The sequence below is a fragment of the Pygoscelis adeliae genome, unplaced genomic scaffold (assembly GCF_000699105.1).
Source record: "Pygoscelis adeliae isolate BGI_AS28 unplaced genomic scaffold, ASM69910v1 Scaffold59, whole genome shotgun sequence".
Taxonomy (NCBI): Eukaryota; Metazoa; Chordata; class Aves; order Sphenisciformes; family Spheniscidae; genus Pygoscelis; species Pygoscelis adeliae.
Window position 1 is genome coordinate 1,410,544 of NW_008825565.1, and position 16,400 is coordinate 1,426,943.

Consider the following 16,400-nt stretch of genomic DNA (forward strand, 5'->3'; position numbering starts at 1 on the left):
ATTTTTCTTCTCAAGATCTCTAGCTGTGTCCTGCTTATTCTGCTGCTTTGAAAATGGCATGGGAAGGAACTGCTTAACACTGGGCCCAGGCTGTTTTAGGAAAGCTCCAGTTCTTCTGGCCAACATGTCATCTCTTTGTGGGTCTGGAAATTTCACTTTGTTTTCTGTTCCACCGCTCTGCTGCTGCGGGATTTCAGGCTGTTCTTGGCTCTCTTCTCGTTTGACAGTACTGCTCAGAGAGACAAGTGACACTGTTCCATGATAACGCTCACTTGTGCAGCCCAAAGGCAAGCGGCTGCTGAGGCAACGTGGGGTACTGTTACTCAAAACACAGTTGCGGAGTGATGGACAACTAGGCATCTTTAGCTACAGCGCAGGGAGTGAGAGCAAGAGGAAACTATGTTGAATGCCACACTTATGTAGGTAATACGTTAGAAGTTGGGAATTGCATAAAAATGTATGCGAGGAATTATTCACTTGGAAGCTAGCATAAAAGTCTGGACAAAGCACCATTGATTGCAAAAGAAATCCCCCCAAAAGATGAAAGACTGTTTTCATGCTGAACAACAATTAACAACTGAAGTACTTCAATATTATTGAAGAAAACAGACTGGTTTATGTTCATAGGATACATTCTTGTAAGTAACTTCATAAAACAGAACACATGCTATGATGAATGAGTAAAACACATCTTTAAAGGCTGTGTGAAGAATGGAACAACATTGCTGACTGATCCGACCTAACACCACACACAAACCAGGCATGAGGCTCAGAGGGATCTGTTTCTGTTTTCTGACCTTTCTGCTTCCCGTGGAGTCTTCAAATCCTTCTCACAAGCTACTGCCTCCCCTTGCCGCTGCTGCAGCAGATGAGGAGCTACTGACAGGGGAGGACAATGTATGGGAATGGGGCTAGTGGTACGCCTCGGAAAAGTTCCCATCCTTCTAACCAACATATCATCTCTCTCAATGTCTGGTAAATGCCCGACGCAGTCTTCCTCGGTGCTTTCTTGCCGTTTGTTCAAACTGCACAGGGTTTGTTTCTCAGAGACGATGCCAAAAGCCGGGACAGGTGATAGCATTCTCCTGCAAGAGTCATCTGTATCTGGCATGGCTACCTCACTAACGATGTGACTGAGAGGAAGGGTGACAGACAAAACACGCTCAGGTCAAATGAAAGGAAGGAAGAGGACTCCTCCAACTCAGTTTGCAAATGTTTTATAAACACACAAACTTAACTGAATTAATTGCTCGCTAAAAGCATTCATTAAAAATTCTTGCTACAGCCACAGACTAAGCGATTAAAGAAAAGCCAAATAAATGTAAACTCTGTTAATACGTTAACTTCCCAGAGCTGTAATTCTCCTCCAGATAAATGCCAGAAACACAGAGCACCAATACACCTTGGTTTCAGCATTACATCTTCAAAAAGAAAGTAAATCCATTAGGTTTAAAGAAAGCATTTTTTGAACATCAGCAAGACCAGCAAGCTGAAGGACAAATTCCTACTGCGCTGAAAGCAGGCAGAGCAAAGCTGCTGGAATTCAAGAAGCAGAAAAAGCTCAAATGACAGCTCAGACTCTGAGATACCAGTGATTTCACCGCTCATCAGAAATTCTGAGGCAAGCTCTCAGAAGACCTTTGCACAGCGTTGTTTTGCATAACCCTAAACATGTTAAGATACTGTGAAGGCGTCAGATGACTTCTGAACAAGGCCGTGCGTGTAAACAGCTCTTAGGTCTATGCTGCAGTCCACCCCCATGCAGATCAGCATCTTGCAAGAACAGGTCTCATTTCCAGCTCAGCAGCACTTCCTGAGCCACACCAAATACCTGGATTCATTCTGTGGCTTAGATACTTCATCGCTGTGTTCAGCAAACCCAAGACTGCCAACAGTGGTTGAAAGAGAGCTTTCAACAGCAGAGTGATTCTCCACACCGTCTTTCTTGCTTTCCTCTTCTGTTCTATTTTTGGATGAAGCTCTGCCAATAACGAGCTTGTCCCATTTCTGTTGATCAATCTCAGTTACTGGCCCAAAATGCACAAACTTCTGCTTGGGGCTACCAGCCTTTTTGTTTGCTCTGGCTTTGCGGACAGCAAAATCATCATGGGCTGCTGCTTTCACCATGATTTCAGCTGGTGGCAGAGTGTCACTGGGACATTTGAAATCTTCTTCACTAGTATGAATGAGGAATAAAAGAATCCCCCCCAAATAAGACCCCAGAATAAAGCAGATTAAATGCTCCTAAGGTTTTGGAGGGTTTTTATTTTAAAACTCAAGGACAAAAGTACAAACAGCTATGGTATACTGAGGCCCAAATGACAGATAAAATCCGAAGATACCGCAGACCTGTTGGGGAAACTCTGGGAGGACATCCATGGAAGCCCTTCCTTAGGGGAAGGAACGTAGCATACGGCCCATTCCAGATTCAGTTATTCACCCTAACAAAGCCACAGTTCTCTCATCTGCTCACACAGAACTGGGCCATGTGTTACATAGGACTGCACAATACCCACCTTGTCATGGGGGAGTTCCAGTGGCATGAGAGCACCAGGAAGGGCAATTCGCTTATCCTAAACCAAGGGGACTGAATCTTGATTTTAACAAATCACCTCAAAAGTAACGGAGAGAGTACTAACATCTTTGAGATGAGAGAATGATTGAGTTTTGATGGTTTGTATTAAAGCTAAAATGACACACAGTAACCACATTGTTAGAAGAATGCCTGAACAGATGGCCACCTGTAATTGGAAAATGGCATGCGCCTAAACAGGAAGGCTAGGAGTTGTTATCCTTTCCTACTGGAGTCACAAATCACCTGCATACATTATAGCCGACCTCCATAGGGAAACAGCTTAGAATAACTGCTTTATACTGGCTCCCTTTGTGGAGATTTAATTTACAATAAGAGCATGTCTACACCATACAACGAGGCTCCTGAAACTCCTGCTGCAGTGACAAACAGTGCTGGTGTATTTACTCAGCACTGGAGTACAATGCCATGCAGATATATTAGCTCAGATCTCAAAAGCAGTATAGCCACAATAACGCAAAGAGATGCTGATCCTCAGTTAATACCCCCAAGGTATAATGCCCCAAGTCCTGAAGATAGCTTGGTTAGCAGCAGCACAGTGCTACTGAGTTAGTGGTGCCACATGGACCTTTGTGCTACTCAACTTAGAGCGGCTTCAAAGCAGGTTGATCCATGAGACAAGAGGGACCTTTCTAATATGACGTTAAGAGTGTTCACTGGGGAAGTGACTGTGAAACTACTGTAGTAGTTCTAAATAATGGACACACTTTCATTTCATGATAGATAGATAGCATCCCTGTACAGATTTTGGACTCCTCCTGAAAATTTGAACAGGTGAGGACTGGTTGTCATCAAGGCATTCTTCAAAGTTTAAAACCACAAGCACACACAGTGGATCACGACATACTAAACATGCTTCCTAGGGTGCCAATCCTGTCCACAGGCAGAAACCGTACCTGGGCTCCCCTGACAGTTTCAATCTTTTCCAGGTCTCCAGATCTGCTTTTGTTATAGAGGCATTCACAAAAATCGCATCTTCTTGTAGCTGAGGAAGGGTACTTTGAGATTTCTGTTTAGCCAAATCATCTCTCTCAGTATCTGGCACTTTCACCTGCTGTTCCTCCTCTGACTCAGTCTTCTCAGTTTGCAGGAGTGGGTTCTCTTTGCTTGTCACTATTTGCCTCGTTGATGCCATATGCACCCGTCTTCTTCTAATTTAACGCACATTCAAGGTCAGCAAGAAAAGGTATTTTGAGGGAGCAATGATAAATCAGTGTCAATAGAAGAGGTTCATAGCACAAGAAGATAAAACTGAATTTATAAGCAGAATAATTTTACATTAATTTAGGAAGTAAACATGGAATCATTTGAAGTTGAAACCTCTCATCTATGCTACCCCGCTCATGCACTATTGAGACTTCATCACATGACTTCTACTCCTAGCTCAAGCAAGACAAATATTTAAGTTAGTACTGTATTCAGCATTTCTGCAATAAGCTTTTGTCGTGGTTTAACCTCAGCCAGCATAAATAGTTACAAATATCTCATTTTCATATTATTAGCAAAGTGAATTCAAGTTTTGCTCGCAAGCATACTACAGAATTTCTTTGATCTTAGTCATGTCAATAGCATTAGAATATTAAAATTTGGTTATGTGCTTTTCAGATGCCCTGCCAAACTAGTCATTAGAAAATGTTTATATAAACAAATTACCAGCAGCTGAAAGGCACATTTTGCATTACTGAAAAGAGCTACTAGATATTAAGATAATTTTCTGAATGTATCAGTTAGTACAGTTAAGGTCCACTGTAATGTGTATATAGTGGTTTTATCAAGGATCACTCCTCTTTGCACAAATACAACAAATATACTTGTTTCCTGAAGAAGATGTGTGCCTAGTAGATATGTGTGTTCAGCAACTTCTTAAAGGTCTGTATCACTGAACTGAAGACAGAAGAGATTTTCTAGGCTGAAACCTCGTAAGCCATGCACCACTTCCAAAAACAATGCTATATAAGAAACATTAGGACTATGTGTAACACAATTTGGTGCAGTATAGCAGGTATAAGTCTTTAGTTAACGCACTGAATATAAAGTCCATGTTTTCTGCAGGGTATTAAAAGAATGGCATTAGATAGAAAAAATGCATCCAAAAATGTGCATTGAAAACGCTCAGCAAAAGAGCCGAGATGCAAAACATATCTTCTAAGTTTATTCTCCACTATTCATGCTCATGAGCTGAGATAACAAAAGTGTCTAGTCTTTATGTTATTTACACTCATAGTCAATTTAAGCTCCTGGTCCTAATAATCTAACAAAAAAATTACAGTAAGTAATCTACATCTCTTTTTTTGTTCACTTTATGATAAAGCATTTGCATTTACTTTAGCCTGTAAGTTTTTTGTAGCCAAGACAGCTCTAGTCCTACACAGCAATAAGCCATGTGAAATTAAGCATTATAATAGAAAGAAAAAGACCATGAATGCACACCTTGCATGTTCCTGCTTTTCCATCTGCAATGGCTTTTTAATGTCTTCCAGTTTACCTTTATCTTTACTTGTATAGGGTCCAAGTAAAAAGGAGTTAAACGGAACTATGTGTTTGGGTTGATTCATTCTGGCTCTCCGGGTGGCAAAGTCATCCTTTTCTAAATCAGGAACTCTGCTGGCTGCTTCATCTTCTGAACCAGAATCCTTCCCTTGGTAATGTGTCATGAAGGGGTTGTCCCTGCGAAGGATGATGTCTGGGGTGCTTCCGTTGTCTTCACATGTTGGCTTTTTACTGACACAGAGCAAAATTAAAGAAAGCTCTTGATGCATCAGGGGAGGAGAAGGGAGTGGCAGCACTCATCGCCAGGTCATAAAACAAGCACAGTTAATCAAAATATGCTTCAGGCTGCTGTTAGATTGGGCAAAGCCTTGTTATAAATAAAACTTATCATATACAGGTACATATATCATATACTTATCATATACAGCTACATATATCAAATCCGCAAGGACTTCACACAGAAAATCAGTAGGGTTGGATCTTTACTTATTTTAGCTATAGCTAGAACCACCAGTAAGAACTAGTCTAACATACTAGATGGAGTGAATGTAGTACTGTAAATGGTCGTATTAAACTTCTTGAACACTTCAAACAAAGAGATTTGATGCAAATACTTGATCCTTGGCCAACATTGCCAAATCCTGAAATACCAGACATTTGGCACTTTTTATTCTTAATGGCTCTATTTATTTTTTTTTTTTAAGACCTGAGTAATCACTGAGGGTGCTTACCCTAATATTCTTAACTGCTTTTCTTCTCACACACATCCACGCTTCATTCTCTCCCTAACTAGCCTTCCCTTTCCCCCAGAATAAGCCCTCTATGCCAATGCTGACATACAGTAGTGACAATAGCACCAGTATGCCAATGATACTGGCATATGCTGGAACACACTGCCGTCTGCCTTGGTCAGAAACGAGACTGATATCAACACAGCCTTGTTGTTACTGAAGATTACGACAATGAAGACCCTTGACAGCTGGCACCCAGAAAGATTAAGCTTATTTTAACCTGTAACAGTCAATACTCTTAAGCAAACTGAAAAGACAGATAGCAAGAGCTATGTGACTCTCCCATTTAAAAATCAAATTGTTATTTACTGATATTTTAGGAAGTTGGATACCAAATAGTAGACTGTTCCATGCAGTACTTTTGCAGGCTGCAAATACCTTGCATTTCCTCTTTCATACAGCACCACCTTGCTACACAAAGGGAAAAAGATGGTATCACAAAGGATTAAAAAGAGTGACATTAAGAAAGCAAATCTAAACAGCTCAGGGGTTGCTTCAAGTTTCTCTTCTATTTAAGAAAACAGTGGTGCTATAATTAGCTGCTTTTCTGAAACATTTTAAAGCCCTGCAAGCCCACTATACAAGCCACTTACTTTATGGCCCCAGCTGCCCTTTCAAAGTACTGCTCAACAAAGTTGCTGGAGAAAGTTATGGGGAAGCCATAAACCATCCCTGACAGGTCAGCCTGGCTCAGGCCTCGGAGGACAGAGGAGCAATATGAAAATGGCCTGCCTTCACCTTGTTACGCTGCAACACACAGGACCCCCGCCCCCCCGCCCTGTTAGCAATGTGGAGAGCATGCTCTCAAATTAGCCAAAGGCAACGTTGTCCTTAGATCTCTCTGCAGGATCAAGATATCATTTAAGGCAATAGACATCACTGGCAGACGGTGCTCCAAAGGGAGCTGCTGTCCCTCTCCCTCATGAGCACCTCTGTTCACAACAGCTTCAGAAACAGCTGGAACAGATGGCTCTGAGCTGCTGTTTGTGAGGTCTCAAAAGTACCTTTTAAAGTCACTTCACCATAGAGATAGCAAAGAGTGTAGATTTGAAGCTTGCAATGGACCAGAATTCCCTGCAGATTTGCAAATCGCTCTTGCATACCCAGACCCGGCCCTTGCAGAAACAACACACAGGTCCATGCTCATACAGCAGGTGCTTCCAAAGTGTCAGACCACGGGTGTTTGCGCTCACTGAAGCAGGGTCTCATACAGGTTTGTGGATCCTTCTATTGCATTTCAGAACAACGAAAGGGTTTTGCATACTTATGCACTGTCAAGATAAGAGTCCATGTCCCTTTTGCAATGAACGTGCCAAGGATTCTTCATTTGCTCACATTTCTCTCTTACCGTCCCCCTCTCCATCATTTATTAGAACAGACTTAATTCTCTTTCTCTTTTTAGGGAGTAGCCATGAATCTGATCCTTATCGTTCAGATACAACAGTGTAAATAAGACAGATGCAGACAACAAGCAAGCAAGGAGGATTACATATCAATAAAACAACGTGCTATAAAGAGACAATATACTCCTTTGGGAAGGGGGAATGCTTTTTGGCATGCATTTGTATAGCATCTAGTTCAATGGAGTCCTTTCCTAGAACATGTTACAGCAATGGAGATAAGTACTTCGATTCCAAGCAAAAAATGCATTTGCATACAAGTTCAAATCCTTCCTGTGCCGGACCTAGAAAGGTTCCCAACTGAGTTTCAGCTTTAGGAACAATTAGATGCCTTGTAGAACTCAAAGTCACAGTGGGTGTCCTCCAGAGGTCAAAATGTTGAGAGGAAACAGCCTGTAAACAACTCAGAGCAAGTGGAAGACGACTGACAAACTCAGGTGAAAAAAAGAGAGGCTGGCATCATAGAGAGATGAGGGAGTAAGAGGGGTTAAAGGAAAGAAAAAAAAAAAGATCAGAATACAGAAAGAAGAGGGACTGAGAATTGCTCAGTGCCATTAATGCACAGAAATTTGAATTTGATGCCAAGAAGAGAGAGACAGTTGAGAGATTCAAAGAACAGGGAATGAGGATGAGACATTAAGAGAGATGATCAAATGCTCCCTTGTATCCTGAAGTGTCACTACTGAACTCTTCCCTTCTCCTCACCCACTATTCTTCTATATACACATACAAATATTTTTCCTTAACAGACCTCTGACCCCAGTGCCTTTTCTGCTGTCTCCTCCTACAATCCCCAGGAACAGGCTCCTACTTCACTATGGTGAAGCTTGGGCTACAAAGCTCTGCTCTTTGACCCTCAGCTGGGGCAGAAAATCAGCAGCACCTCCTTCTTCCAGCTGCCAAATTGCAGGAGTTGCTTCTGCTGAGAGCAAGGAGGGAAAATGGCTTGTTATTTCTGTTCTCTTCTCCTTCAGCCCTGTCAGGACAACAGATTGTCCAAGGAAAAGAGGAGACCTGAGACACAAGCTATTACTATGTTTTACTGCATATTACTACATTACTAACATTAATGCTACAGCCTTGGACTCAGAACAGGATTATACTAGTATCCTACCAGTTTACAGATTCCTGATCAACTAGCACACTAACTCAGCCTGAAGGACTCATTTATGACTGATAGTTCCTCTTTGTTAGTATTTGGCTTTGTTAAAGTAGTACCCCACAACCACACACAAACATGTTCATTACAGCCTGACAACAGTGAAGCAAACCTGAGAAGGGGACATATGACAGTGTATATACTGTGACTGTTTTAACTGCATACGGCACATCTATATATGGCCGCAGACAAGCTTCGCTGTACCTATAAACAGGCTGTATCACATAAGAGCTGTACTTTTTACTACTACACTTCAAAGCCCAGACTGTAAACCAGCATCTGCTAAACTACTCACTGTCGGGATTTCACCCCACAATCCAAAATAAAATGTTTTAGACAGGAGGACATTTGGACACTTACCCTTTAGTCAAACCATTTTGATCATTTAAGAGCCTAGTCTTCTGATATGTCAGTTAAAACTCTGCTTTGTGGGCCATCCCCATGAGAAAGAGATTTTTCACGAGGACCCGATATCAGATGATGGAAAGGCATTGGCAGCGAGCCTAGCCATCATTCAGCTCTCGAGTTAAAGAACAGGAAATAACGAAATTGAACAACATCCAAAAATAAATAACACAAGTAATAGGTGAATAACTACTGATACTCCATGCCAAAGTCAGTCAAACTATGATTGCTGAACTATGCCTCCATGCTTTAACTGGTACATGTGTTAACAAGCACTGTACTTTTATAGTTCCTGCCATTAAAAATAAATGCATCATTTATTAACCCAGCTAAAAATATTAACCACCTCAAAAGTGTGGTTCAGGAAACTAAACCATTCCATCGGCAACAAGTAAAGTAAGTTTCCGAAACTTTTGCCTAAAAAGGCATTTTTACATTTTTAATGTACGTTTATATGTATTTTTTATTAAATGCAAGAAAGCATTAGGTGGAATGTGACAAGCAGTCTGTGTAGTAGTTTTCTTGGAGTCTGTTTACATTAGGCTGTAAGACGATACAATTTCTCAACACAAATGCAGTTAGCATCATACAACTCTGCCACATCACAAGCCTTTTCAGACCAAGACCTTCACTAGCAATTGTGAGTGCTTAGCAGACTGGATTTTTGTTAGAAGAAGTGAAATCACAGTGGATCGAGGAAACCCACACTTCAGCCAATCCTAAAAATGTGAAGCGTGCACAATTTCCCGCACTGTTGGGCTAACCTGCCATAGCGCTGGGCTGCTGACATGACCTTAATGCCAGCTTGTTCGAGTCTTCTTAACTTTCTGATCTCTTCTGCATCTTTCCCCTTGGGTGCTGATGTTTCTTTTGCACTACGTGAAGGAGACTGGTCTATGGAGTTTCCTTCGTTTTGATTCAAACCTACTTCATTTTTAAGGGAGCTTGCCTCAGGAGCCAGGGAGCCCACTTTCTCCTTTTCACACAGTCCTGATGTTTCATTCTGTTCTTCTTCTATGGTTTCAGGGTGGGGTTTGCTATTGAATTATACAAGGCAGTTTAATGTATGCTGTGCCTGAAACATATACACTTATTTATTATAAGCACATTTTGTTGATACCAAGACGCCAAAGGATATTCTGATGAATGATCCGGGAGGATAATTATGCACTTGAATGGAAGCTGCTTCTTAGGCCAAATCAAAAGTGAAATATCAGTTGACAAAACCAGCATGCAGAAACACATAGTCACAGCTATATAAACTGTACTGGTATATAGAATACAACATACAAATAAATTGATTTTAAAAAAACATAGCAAAAATATTACCTATTTCGACTGCATACATCGAACATTACTTCTAAATATCATTTGTCAGTGAGTAACTGTCTTGAGAACCGAGACAGATCATCCAGAACATTTTTGTCCAGCCTTGGGTTTGAGTCAACATCCATGGTACTTATATTAACCAACATCTTGTCAAACATAAGCTATACATTGCATTGTATGGTAAATAATGACATCAAGACAATGATTTTCCACTCATTGCTTTTCTACCACCTTCGCCTATTGCTACAAACAATTTATCAGTACCATCTCAGCAAGAGATTTACTACAGCAGAAGGCGCTTCATACATCTTATGAGAAGAACAGAAGTTAGGCAAGTGTTAAAGCATCATCACTGAGGAAGGGAGAAGTTGGACAGGCCAGTCTTACCTGAAAGGTCTGTCTCCTAGTGGTGAAGTCGCCGTGCTCCAGCTCTTTCGGTACTCTTCTCGTTCAGCTTTCTTTTTCCGAAGTGGAGCAGGTACATAGAAAGTCTGATTACTCTTGTTAGGGAGGTACTGGTTAAAAGGCACAGCTGATTTAGGTTCACCATGTGAGGTCCGCCTCGCCAACATATCATCTTTTTTCACATCTGGCATCTTTCTGTGTGGCAGGTCAGTTTCCGAGTCACTTCCTCTCCCTAATGAGGAAAGAGGAAAAAAAAAACCCTCTTCTTTTCACTTTCATCCATTATTTTTTTAAAAATTATAAATCAGAGAAGACACCACCAAAAAATTACATTTAGCATGTGAGCACCAAAAAATGAGGCCACTTTTACTTGTATTTATATTTTAAAATCAGTCACTGAAGGTAGTAGCCATAATATCTACACAGACAGTAACCATTTTTTTCCATCAACTCTTATTTTCTACCCCTGAAAAACTCATCTTCAGCCACAGGCCACATCAAAAAACTCAGGGTCAGATTAAGCCAGACTTGTCAATCACACAGGACAGCTACAGAAACTTACCTGACTAAAGCCCAAATGACTCCTAGTTGTACATATGGGTACGTTTGACCTGATTCACACTCTTTAACCTACACTTACATCTGCATAGCACAAGCTCAAGCAAAAAAGGGCTGCATACTGTATAGTTACAGAATGGCAGGAATCTGTGGATGTTTCTACACACACATATTAATGGCAATTTGAACGCACACAGCATCAGCTTTGATCAAAATCTGAGAATAAGCATCAGCTGCTATAAACCAGAAGACTCAGATGGTCTCTCTCCAGTCTCATCGGTTGCCTGGTCAATCAGTCTAGTACACTGCAAAACAGACAGAGAGACTTGATCCTCAGATGGGAAGGTGCAAGGAGAGAGGGAAGGGATCTCAGGATTTAGAGGTTAGATCAGTACAGCAAAGACTGAAGAATACTTGCTGGCAAAGAAAAGAAAGAAGGTGAGAGAGAAAAATTGAGAGTTACAGAGAATAAGATGGGAGATCAACAGAGCTGAGTGACTACTTTATTTTGTTCAAATGAACTAAGCTTCCGGATATTTACAACCCATTTAAAACACAGAAACTTAGGCAACATTTTTCCAACTTGAAAACAAAACACCCAAATGGTAGGACAAATACCTTAAAGAGCATTTGCAGTGGAACTGCCCTCATAGCCATTTTGGAAGCAACTTCATAGACATTCACTAGATTCCCTGCACCATCATGAGCCTTTTTAAGTAATTCACAAAGAAGATATGCAAATAGTCCTCTCCCAGCAGTGTAACATCACCACAGGCCCTGGTTTGATGAGTGAAACGGAGCATATTCATCCATTTCTCCCACCAGCATTCAAATCTTCTCCCAGCTTTGGAGCGTTGGATGTCTCTGGCCCTTGGCCCCTTTGTAACACTTGCATACGCAATAGCTGTTCCCCCCTGGGTGAGGGGAAGCCACCCAGGTTGCGTCCTCTTGCTAATTCACCACACTAGTAAATTACTAGCTAATTCACTGAGCTACCTAATGAACAACTGAAAACAATGAAGTCATAAAAATCACAAGTAGCTTGTGTATAATTCAAAGTGGGGGAAGGAAAAGAGGTCTAAATATGCTAGGAATGTTATTTGCAAAGAGCTTTTGCAGCAGATTGAGTTATTCAATGTTTGCTTGGAGAGAGACGAAGAAGAGTGAAAGGGAACAGTAAGAAAAGACAGGACACAATGGAAACAAGCTAGACAGACAAAAATCACAATGCACTTTTTGCCAGTAATCTTTTGCTTGAACAATTTTGGTTAAGAGCATATGATAACTAGCACCAGGATTGGTAACCTGAGTCTATGTCTAAACAAAAAGTGGAGACACAACCACAGAATCATGGGCGTCTGAGGATAGCTGAGGTTTGAAGAGCTGTAAAATCATTAGACTGAGCAGGGCCACAGAGGAGCTAAAAGAAAATGAAAAGATCCCTTCCTGTTATTTGCTATTCTGTTTGCTCTTGACTTTGTTCTGGTGTTTATTTTTGTATCACATGAAAACCAGTCTTGAACCGGCAGACAGAAATGCTGGAATAGAAAACCACAGTAGCAGAGGAATTAGAACAGATTCCTCTCCCTCATTACTGATGTGCCTACCAGTATCCCCAAGTTGAGTACTTCAAAGACAAACAGCTTCTTTAATTATTCATATTTTACTCATGAAAATATTTTCAGCTCAAATTTGCAAAAAAAGCACTTGAAGTCAAAGCACGGAATGGAAGATGCAGCCATGCTCTACATTTATAACCTTAACTTTGTTGTTCTGCATTTCCAAGTAGAAGAAGCAGCAGCCAGTTTCCACAACCCATAACAAGCAGTTATACACCACAGATGCACACGGATCCTTCGTACAAGGATCCGTGCGCAACTGCCGGCCAAGCAGAGGATTTTATTCATTCCTGAGAACATTAGCAACTCTACGGGCAGGTCAGTCCGCAATTCTAAACAAACTGTTGCATTTTAAACAAACTGTTCTGCTCTACCATTGGTTTTGTTTGCTTTTTGCCAAGGGACAGGGTCTGCACAGGACACCAGAGCAGTTTCTAAACATTGGGGCTAATCACAGTTGGCATTTGTGAAGGCAGTATTACTTATTGCTTCCACTTAAACTAATCATCACCTTAGGATCACTGAAATGATCTCCATTCATTTATTTTTTTCTTCTAGGAGTGGAAGGAATCATAGTTTTATTTCGCTATCATATTATTGGGTTTACAAAGCTCCTATCTGAACGGAGGGAGAAGTAATGCAAGCAGAACCTTTTCCTTCATCCAGCTTTGCATATACATTATTTCTATCAAAACTACATGCAGCTGAGCGAAACACTGGCCTGCTGGGGCCACAGGAAGAGGTTCAACAGAAAAGAGGTCAGCCAAGCTACACCTCACCTGCAACTCTTGGAGGAGACAGCTGTGAAGTTATGGCAGCAGCAAGCAGGGAAAATGGGACATACTAGAAAGGGCCAGCTAGACAAGTCATACGTGTGCACACAGCATCTGCATGCACCCTGGGTCTGGATATTGTTAAAGACTAATTTTCAAGAACAAGCTTTGAATGCTTGCATCTTATTTTGTGTTTGTTATGGACTCAAGAATGTGACAAGATAGTATGTCTTAGCTGTGGCAAACAACCAACCACAAAACCTCACTAAAATCTGCTAATACAGCAGAAGTTGATAGGAAGCAGCTACAGGACATATGTAACTGGCTGCCCACCAGCTCCACGTAGGCAGGGACACTGGACACTCCTTGAGCACCCAGGATGGAGCAACACTTCTTGATTAGGACATGTGAGGTGTGCCTATTTGCCAACACCACACTTCTGTCTCATTTGGGAAGGCAGAAAAATGTTTTGTCATGTGGAGACTCTGCTCTGTTCAGTGTCTGAGGGGGCACGAGGCTGTTTCAGGGAATCAGTCCCAGTAGCTGGTTCTGGATGGTCAACCAGCAACAGCCCCAATACCACAGGCCACTCAAAACAGTAGAGCAGATCTTAGCCCTGCTTTCCCCATAGCTCTTTCGTAATTCAGCTGTGATACCAGCTATCCCTGCCAGCTTTTCAGTTTTAAGGAGTTCCCCATCACCTCAGGAAATCTCTCGTGTGTCCGGTTATGATTACCACCAGTTTCTTTCACACTGCCAAAGGCAGTATGAACATCTGGTTCCTACCAAAAAGTCTTTCTGCCCTTCCTTTTTTTATTAAATAAATAACATTACTGAGGAGAAGTGATTCATGTGTGGAACATAACTTCATCGTCAGATGAAACATTGACTGATTCATCCATTCATCGGGAACGTAACCATGCAGAGGGAGTCTCAATCAAGCATCCTTTTGTTCTGAACAAGAAATCCTGCTCACAACAGGTAACCTAAGTGCATGCTCCACACCTACCCCTAGCAGATCCTTCCTCATTCAGCATGCTGTGTTTACAAGCCTCTGGAAGTCTCTGGGAATCAGACAAGAAAGGTAGAGAAGCAGCACCCCTTCTGTAAGCCTAGAGCTGCATGTCCTCACTCAAATGTGTACAAAGATGGCCACAGCTCTGATGCTGGGAGCTATTAATTTACCCAATTTTCTAAATACCATGAAAACAAATATGACATTTGGTAAAATGTTGTACATCAGACTTCAAAACGCTGTCAAGTATCAGACATTTCCAAGATATTTCTGTCATTTATCTGCCCAGGGTTTACTTAGGCAAACATTTTATTCACTTCAATATTCGCCTTGTTCCTGTGCTTTTATTTCTTGCTCCAGCCTAGTTTATAACTTAAAATGAGTCTGCATAACAACCTCTTACACCGTAACCCAGAAAAGCACTCTTCCCATCATAAAATTACACTGCAATGATGTAACTCATTTTCCAACGCTACGCTACCCTAACTGAGACAGGCTTCAAGTAAGTTGTTGGCAAAGTCACCTAAACCTCAGGGAGCACAAATCAGCGTTCACAGAGAAGTTCTCCCACCAGATTAGCACTATTCAGGGGCTGTGTCCAGCTTCCGAATGGCACGTTTGCTCCAGAAATGTTACTTATATGTCACAACGTTACGCATGTGCTGCACTGTGACCGGTACTTACCATCGCTGCTCCCTCTGAGCACTACATCTGGAGACGGTGTCTGCTGCGAGCGGGAGCCGAAGGAGTCCAGACTGTCAAAGGAATCATCTCTGCCATGGCGAGGCGGGGAGAGGGAATCGCTGCGTTCAGAGTCCCAGCAGTCTATATAGCCGCTGTCACGAATGCTGCGCTTTGGGCTCTCAATATCCTCCGTTTCCTACATGGAAGTACAGCAGGTACCCCTTCATAAAGAAGCCACTGACACACCTGTGAGATCCATTACACATCAGACAACAAAGCATCTTCCCAAATACTAAAAATCTCCTCCCCAAAAAGGGTTTCCTTGTTTTCTGCCCCTTCTCCCCTTCAAAACAAAAGTGCAAGCTTGCAATAAACCCCAATTTTATGCTGATTAAGAAGAAACCCTGCTCATTAGATTAGTACAATGAACTGAGAAAAAGTTGCAATAGGCAAGTTAACAAACAGATCAGAACTGAAAGTAACCTGAAACTTGACTTGTCGTCCATAGTCCATAGCACAGGCAAAGGCACTACAATTTTAACATCGTGCCTGCATCAGGTTTAAGTCTGCTGCTTTCCAAAAGATCCCCCGCCTCCCCTTGCCCATCTATTGTATCTGGCCAGGACACCAGCAGACAGCATTTGTTGTTGCTGCTTCAGCTCGGCAAAATAATGAAGCAGTGTGCCCCAGCCTCCCTCTACCTTGAAGAGAAATTCCTGTTATGAAAGAGGGATGTCTTTCTGAAGCAATCAGCAATGAAAAATATGCAAAACGCTTTTCCTGATGCCTCAGAAGAATTCGGTTGTGCTCTTTACTCTTTGCCAGCTCCTGGCTCTGGGGGATATGAAAGCACTTGTAGCTGACCCACATGTTCAGAGCAGGGAGAACAATGGCTGTCTTTGACAGCCCTGTGATTATAAATTCTTTCCAGTGCAAGCAGCACATACTAAAACACTGAAACTCCAGCAGAGGAAAAGGTCAATAGAAGCCATCCTCACCCTTGCATTATAATAAATCCCTTGTTTTAGAGAGCATCTTAACATTAATTACAATCGCGCAGGCTGAGAAAAAACAAAAATAACTACTTTTATGCAAAGATAAATCTGTTTTTTTCTCCCCCGACAGTAAGTAAAGTCAGAGATGTGGGTGCCATTATCAGACTGACATTTTATGACCCAA

At 41.7% G+C, this 16,400-nt stretch overlaps 1 protein-coding gene across 3 annotated transcripts in view; it reads right to left on the minus strand.

The window, feature by feature from the left end:
* LIMCH1 (LIM and calponin homology domains 1) overlaps positions 1–16,400 on the minus strand; it is a 114,652-nt gene that overhangs the window by 47,795 nt on the left and 50,457 nt on the right. The window contains exons 6-13 of one of the 3 annotated variants that reach the window (XM_009332439.1): positions 15,222–15,417; positions 10,555–10,804; positions 9,603–9,875; positions 5,024–5,314; positions 3,490–3,744; positions 1,832–2,176; positions 798–1,133; positions 1–229 (exon numbers count right to left, since the gene is read on the minus strand). In XM_009332439.1, coding sequence (XP_009330714.1) covers positions 1–229; positions 798–1,133; positions 1,832–2,176; positions 3,490–3,744; positions 5,024–5,314; positions 9,603–9,875; positions 10,555–10,804; positions 15,222–15,417 — 2,175 coding nt within the window. The remainder of the gene's footprint in view (positions 230–797; positions 1,134–1,831; positions 2,177–3,489; positions 3,745–5,023; positions 5,315–9,602; positions 9,876–10,554; positions 10,805–15,221; positions 15,418–16,400) is intronic. The other 2 variants (XM_009332437.1, XM_009332438.1) reach the window with 2 other exon arrangements.